This window comes from Dioscorea cayenensis, chromosome 14, assembly GCF_009730915.1.
Source record: "Dioscorea cayenensis subsp. rotundata cultivar TDr96_F1 chromosome 14, TDr96_F1_v2_PseudoChromosome.rev07_lg8_w22 25.fasta, whole genome shotgun sequence".
Classification (NCBI taxonomy): Eukaryota; Viridiplantae; Streptophyta; class Magnoliopsida; order Dioscoreales; family Dioscoreaceae; genus Dioscorea; species Dioscorea cayenensis.
Genome location: NC_052484.1, coordinates 10,492,788 through 10,499,216, shown reverse-complemented (window position 1 = coordinate 10,499,216; position 6,429 = coordinate 10,492,788). Strand labels below are relative to the sequence as shown.

At 32.7% G+C, this 6,429-nt stretch overlaps 1 protein-coding gene across 1 annotated transcript; it reads left to right on the top strand.

Moving 5' to 3' along the window:
• The first annotated feature begins 937 nt into the window (after positions 1–937).
• On the top strand, positions 938–5,017 carry LOC120275835 (histone deacetylase HDT2-like). Its single transcript, XM_039282550.1, has 10 exons — positions 938–1,084; positions 2,052–2,122; positions 2,207–2,421; positions 2,542–2,558; positions 2,637–2,687; positions 3,782–3,981; positions 4,078–4,158; positions 4,250–4,349; positions 4,435–4,573; positions 4,657–5,017. Exons 1-10 carry the CDS (start codon positions 1,072–1,074, stop codon positions 4,718–4,720), a joined length of 951 nt encoding a protein of 316 aa, XP_039138484.1. The 5' UTR covers positions 938–1,071; the 3' UTR covers positions 4,721–5,017.
• Positions 5,018–6,429: the final 1,412 nt, after the last annotated feature.

Here is a 6,429-nt window from a genome sequence, read left to right as displayed (position 1 = left end):
TTCGTTCTGCCCCATGGAGACATTCTTACCTTTGGCCTAATGCTTTCATGGGTTGAAATCGAAAATGAAACCCTAATCCTACAAGACAGCCCACAGTCAAACAATACAGAACGACGGCTAGAAAAAGAAGAAGAAGAGAAAAAGATCTCCATATTGTGCTAAGTGAGAATAGGAAAATGACGAAGAGGAACGATGGAGGCGAGTAGAGGGAAACCCACTGCCCAACACATCGAACTTCTAATCATCTCCATGTTGCTTCCCAATGTCGCTAATTGGGGGTGTTTTTGATATTTCCCCGCCCCATGAGAGAGATAAATATCACTAGGGGTAGTTCAGTAATTTTCTATCTTCTCTTAACACAGTTACCGGTCTTTTGATGTGAAATGGATTGAAAAGTAAATATAATGAAAATAAAGGATGTATTAGCTATATAGAAACTTTCAAGGATTATTTATTGATTAAAAAGCTATACAGAGATTGCGTATTTGTTACTCTCATATTATAAATACAAAGACATCGAGTTTTATTAATTTTAAGCAAATTTCAAAGGATGGAGACAAAAATATTACTTTTTAAAAATATAACAATATTGTAAGGATAAATTTAGAAATAACATTTCGAACAAAAAAACATTAATAAAATTAAATTCTATTATAGTTAACTGTTTTTGTATAATACCGTGAGTATATTAGGCATTCTCAAAAGGTAAATTTTTAAATAACAAAAAAAAATGTAATTTTGAAAATTAACCTAAAGTAAAACTTTATACAAATTTTATGCTAAATAGATATAAATATAATATAAAAATTATGTATATTCGTGATGGGGTAGTACTGATGGCGGGGAGCCCGGCCCATTTTGACCCATTTTAAAATTCAATTTTTTTTCTTTACAAAAAAGAACCCAAAATTTTCCTTTATATATATTGGTATCGAGCTATTCTCTCAAACCCTAAATTCTTCTCCGCCTCCCTTTAAACCCTAGCTCTTTCTTCAAACCCTAAATCTCTCCCTCAGCCTCCACCTTCAACTCCCTGAAATCTCGTTTCCTCCCCTTCCTCTGTCTTCAGCCATGGAGTTTTGGGGTATATTCCATGTGATTGCTTGTTATTCTAATTTATTTAATCTTTTTGTTTTCTTGTTAATTCGTCCGAGGCTTCAATGTATTGATTTGTGCTTGTAGATTGAGAAGGCGATTGTCTTGTTTTACTAATGGTTTTGATGATTTCTGTGAAGTTCTTTTGAGATCATGGATGAGTGAAATGGTTTTTTCTCGAATTTTTATTCTTTTTGTGATTGTACTAACTAGGGTTTTATTTTTTTCCCCCTGAGTTTGCCCATGCTATTTATGTAGTATAATTTTATGCTTGTATGGATAATGGTTTTCCTGCGTCCAGATTTTGATAAACTTGCAAAAGAGCCATGCTTGCATGATTTATCATAGAGATGCAACGGACCCTTGCATTACTTACATGCACTTGTACTAGAAAAGGCCACCACTTGCTTACTGAGGACAAGTCATGTAGTAGCAATACTTTTTCCTAAGCTAGGACAGTGGTCTTATTTAAAGAAGCGTTTGTCAACTTTAAAGTTACCAGGGTTTTATTTTTCCTCCCTTAAAGAAAACGGGATCTTTAAGGTTAAATATATTAGTTTTGCTGCTGGTTGATAATGTGAAGATATTTTGCATAGCTTTACGTTAGATTTGTCATGACTTGGCTTAAGTTCCATACGTGTTGCATGATTACAAATAAGTGTTGATGGTTTTTTTGTTAGCTTCTTGTTTGTTTTTCTGGTTGGATAACGAAGTTCTAATTACATGCCCATGGACATGCAACTCTTTTGTGATGACTAGCTAATTTTAGCATTTAGATTAACTTACAAACAAGGCACACACCTTTGGACACCTCGGTAATGCAGCTAGTTCATGAGAATTTGACAGATTTCATGAATCAATGAAAACCTTAACTTGCTTTGGTGTATTTACTTCTGCTTTCAAGGAAGTTCTCATTTAATTATACTAAATTTAATTATATTTGTTCAATTCGTTAGGTGTTGAAGTCAAGCCCAATGAGACTCTCAAGTGTGAACCTGGAGAAGAGAAATACCTGCATCTTTCCCAGGTATTGCCAGTTTCAATGGGTTTGTAATTTCTATTTAAAGTAATTATTTGTTAAAAATGTTCATGCCTTTGTTTTGCTACACAGGTAACTCTTGGAGAAATGAAAAAGGACAAGGGAGCTGAAAATGTAACAGTCTTTGTGAGATTTAATGATCAGAAGTTGGTCCTTGGCACTTTATCGGCAGAGAAATTTCCTCAGATTTCATATGATTTGGTGTTTGAAAAAGAATTTGAGCTATCCCACAGCTCAAAGAATACCAGTCTCTATTTCTGTGGCTACAAAACTGCTACTATGGATGAATATCCTTTATATATATATATTGCTTACTTATAGTTTATATTTCAGTTTATATTTCTCTGTATCAGATTGGACCTACTGTTATAATTTTCCTTGACTAGGCATCTTTCTGGATCCTCCACGCATTCTGATCTATCAGGTATGTATATGATGCCTTTTGGTTTGTTGGTTGTCTTGTTTGGTTATATAGCATGTGCTAATGCTGTTTGGTTGCCAGGTGATGAATTTGACTCTGATGAAGAGCCTGTTCCAATTCTCAGCGCTAATGGTATGCTTACATATTGTGCTAAAAGTTCCTTATCACCATGGTAATGCTTTACATGTGGTTGGACTTGCAGATAAGCTGAATTTATTGCTTTGATTTAAGTGGTTTATTGCAGTATTGTTTTTATACAGTCTTATGCATCATTGAGTTTCTAAATTTGAAGGATTCCACTTTTTTACTGTATGTTTCTGAATGACTTCATCTTTGGTGGAAATGCTGTTAGATAATTGTGTTACAAATTGCAGCTATTTCATTCATGAGCTTCTTTATTTTTGTTTTTGTTTTTTTTTCCAAATGTGGTTGCTTCTCTAGATTTTGCTGCTGCTAAGCATCTTCTGCCTTGTTCAAGCTTGTGTAATTGAGCTTAGCTTCCAAATTCTTAATTTTTTAAGACTTGTGTTTTCACTTGTATCATTATTGATGTACCACACAACTTCTGTTACTTTGTGTGTTCTGGTTATGGGGCCATTTTTGTTTTTGTTTTTGTCCAAATGTGGTTGCTTCTCTAGATTTTGCCACTGCTAAGCATCTTCTGCCTTGTTCAAGCTTGCGTGATTGGGCTTAGCTTCCATATTCTTATTTTTTTAAGACCTGTGTTTTCACTTGTATCATTATTGATGTACCACACAACTTTTGTTATTTTGTGTGTTCTGGTTATGGGGCCATTTGCAAAAACCCTGGGTCAGAACTTGAAACCTCTAGTTGTAGCCTACTGCAAAGCCAAGTGCTTGTAGCCTGTGTGCGTTGTAGCTTAAATTTGACATTTATATTACAAGTGTTTGTATAAATGATGCCTGGAATAGTGACTTGAGAGTTCTATCATCTTGGAAAGGTAAAGTCACGAGAAACAGTGTTCAAAGAGTGGTAATGGTGTGCTCATAGTTTTGGCACATTTTGAAAATTAACCAGTGATTATTTAGTCAAATTTGGGGGATATTCATTTGAGTTGGATCTTATTAGCTCATCAAATGTAACTTTAATGCAGAACTGACATATTTTTTTACACTCATTGATAAAGTTTAGGCACACTTGTTATCTGATTTTTTTGTTTGGTTCCATTTCATGGGTCTCTAATGACTTAAATTACTCAATTTTAGGTAACTCTAAGGAGGAGGTAGCCAAACCAGCTGTAGCAAAGGCTGCTGCTGGCAAAGCTGATGCTTCCCCTGCTAAGCCCAAAGCTAAGACAGAAGAACCTATTAAGGCTGATAAGCTTAAAGCAGAAGCTGATGATGATGATGATGAAGATGACGACGAGGATGATGAAGACATTGATGAAGATGATTCTGATGATGAGGTCTTAATATCTGAACCATAAGCATGTTGTCTTGTTCTTTAGGGAAAAGCTTGCTCTTTGATAATTATAATAACTAGATTTTATGTTTTATATCAGGATATGCTTGATGCGGATGATAGCGATGATGAAGATGATGAAGACAACTCTGATGAGGAAGAGGAAGAGACACCCAAGAAGGTAGAATTCTCACCTACAAAACTTCTATTCACTAAATACTACTAAGCTTATTCTGGATTTTACCATAAAGACACCCTCTCCTATTAAACAGGTTGAAAGTGCTAAAAAGAGATCCTCTGATTCTGCTTCCAAGACACCTGTCCCAGCAAAGAAGGCAAAGGTGGTATCACCTGTTGGCGCTCAGAAAACAGGTGGCTCTCAACTCCGATACATCTATGTATCAATGTCATTGTTGGGAACATGGCTTACCAAATTATTCTTGATGTGAAACTGTAGGTGGTGATGGTAAGAAAGGAGGCCATACTGCAACTCCTCACCCTGCAAAACAATCAGGGAAGACACCTGCCAGTGGTGATAAATCAAAGCAGCAAACTCCAAAATCTGCTGGTTCAGTTGCTTGCAAGTCATGCAGCAAGTATGTCCAATCCTCATTTCAGTGTTACACCAGTACGATTATTTCTTCCTTTTTTTTTCTGGTCTGACCTGTTTTTGTTTCAGGACTTTCAATTCTGAGAATGCCCTGCAAGCTCATACCAAGGCAAAGCACGCAGCTGCCAAGTGAGATTGCAGATATAACGAACTCTGATTTTTGAACCTTGATATAAAGCAGAGATGCTGGATAGTAGCAGCAGAGGTAAGGTAACTGCTGGTTGTGTTGGGTGGCATTGTTTTGGGGGGAGGAGGCATTGTGTTTTGTTTCTTGTTTTGACTATTTCGTGGTCTTTTTGTCTGGTTACTTTATCGCGTATTTGAGTATTACCTGAAAGATTTCTTGACTTTCTGAGACTAGCATATCTGTATGTGGACTTTTTCTAAAATTAGTGGATTTTATTTGAAAGAGTTGTCAGATTTTCCTGTTTGCTGTTGTGCGCCTGGTCTAATATTTAGCTGCATAGTTACATAAATATTTTAATTTATAGAGTTTGGGTTTAATTGTACTTATTTACCTTGTTTACTAATTGTAACTATAAATAGTAAGATGGATTATAATATTTTGGCTACATTATTTAATTAATTTTATAATTCTTTTGAGAGTTTTTATTCCGGTTATCCAGTTGTAGACAGTTATAATTTGGCCTTTAATGTTTAATTTTTACTGCAATAAAGTCACTCTACTCTAATTTATGGTGTTAAATTATGGTGTTAATGGATGTATACATACATATTTATGGGGTATTATAATAAAAATTAAACATAAAAGATTAAATTGTAATTTTTTAAAATTGTGATTAAAATAAAAAAAAACATTATTAAAGGAGCGATGTGGATTATTTACGGTAATATATTTAACTCTCCTTCATTAGAACGTTTATGAAAAAAGTAGTGGTTCTCTGTGCTCCATGCAAAATGAGTGAGATTATGTTTTTTAACTATTTTAAATTTATTCTACAAGGATCATTTAAATGGCAAAAATAGTTTCTTAAATTTTGTAAGTAATATTGAAGGACCATTCTATCCCGAAGTAATTTATTGTCTAATGTATTGTCTAAAATGCTTAAAGGCATGTGGCAAAACAATATTTAAATTTGTATTCCACACATGTCTACACCAAGTTATAATTATGCAGAGTTTTTTTTTTTTTTAATTCTTAATATGAGATTTTAAAGGTATTTGTAGTGGTTATACTAGTTTTAGGATTTGATGTCTATGTTACCTAATTGATCTATTACATTTTTATTTATTAAACTATTATCTATAATATGTATACTATGGGACTTACAATTATTTCATTCATTTTTTTAACTTTTTATATTAAATATTTTATTATAAATATATTTATTTAATAAAATTTTAAATATTATTAATAAAATAATTAAATAACATATTAATAAAATATATTAAACAATACATATTTAAAATAATAAAAATATACCAATTTTAATAAATTAACATATTATTTAAAAAAAATAATTTGTGGGTGATAAAAAAAATAAACAAAATAATATATCAATAAAGAAATAAAGCAACAACTTAATATAATACTAAAAATATTACATAATTAAAGTCATTAGACTCATTTCTAAAAGATATAAAATCACTAATTTTTATTTTTCATTCATTTTAAAATGATGTCAAATATGCTTAACAAAGTCTAATCAAAATCGATAATGTATTCCTTGATCACGTAATCTTACATTTTTATTGTATTTTGTTGATCGGCATGAGAACATCCATCAAAATTTTTGGGGTTGCTTGTAGTTGTAGGAATTGGAAGGCCATATATTTCTGCATTGGCTTATTAACTTGCCATTCTTGGATTAAAAAACTTGA

Bases quoted from the DNA above. Each gene is read 5' to 3' on its own strand.
- LOC120275835 (XM_039282550.1), top strand. The intron at 2,123-2,206 runs GTATTGCCAGTT...TTTGCTACACAG, and splicing joins AATACCTGCATCTTTCCCAG to GTAACTCTTGGAGAAATGAA. The intron at 4,350-4,434 runs GTGGCTCTCAAC...GTGAAACTGTAG, and splicing joins TGTTGGCGCTCAGAAAACAG to GTGGTGATGGTAAGAAAGGA.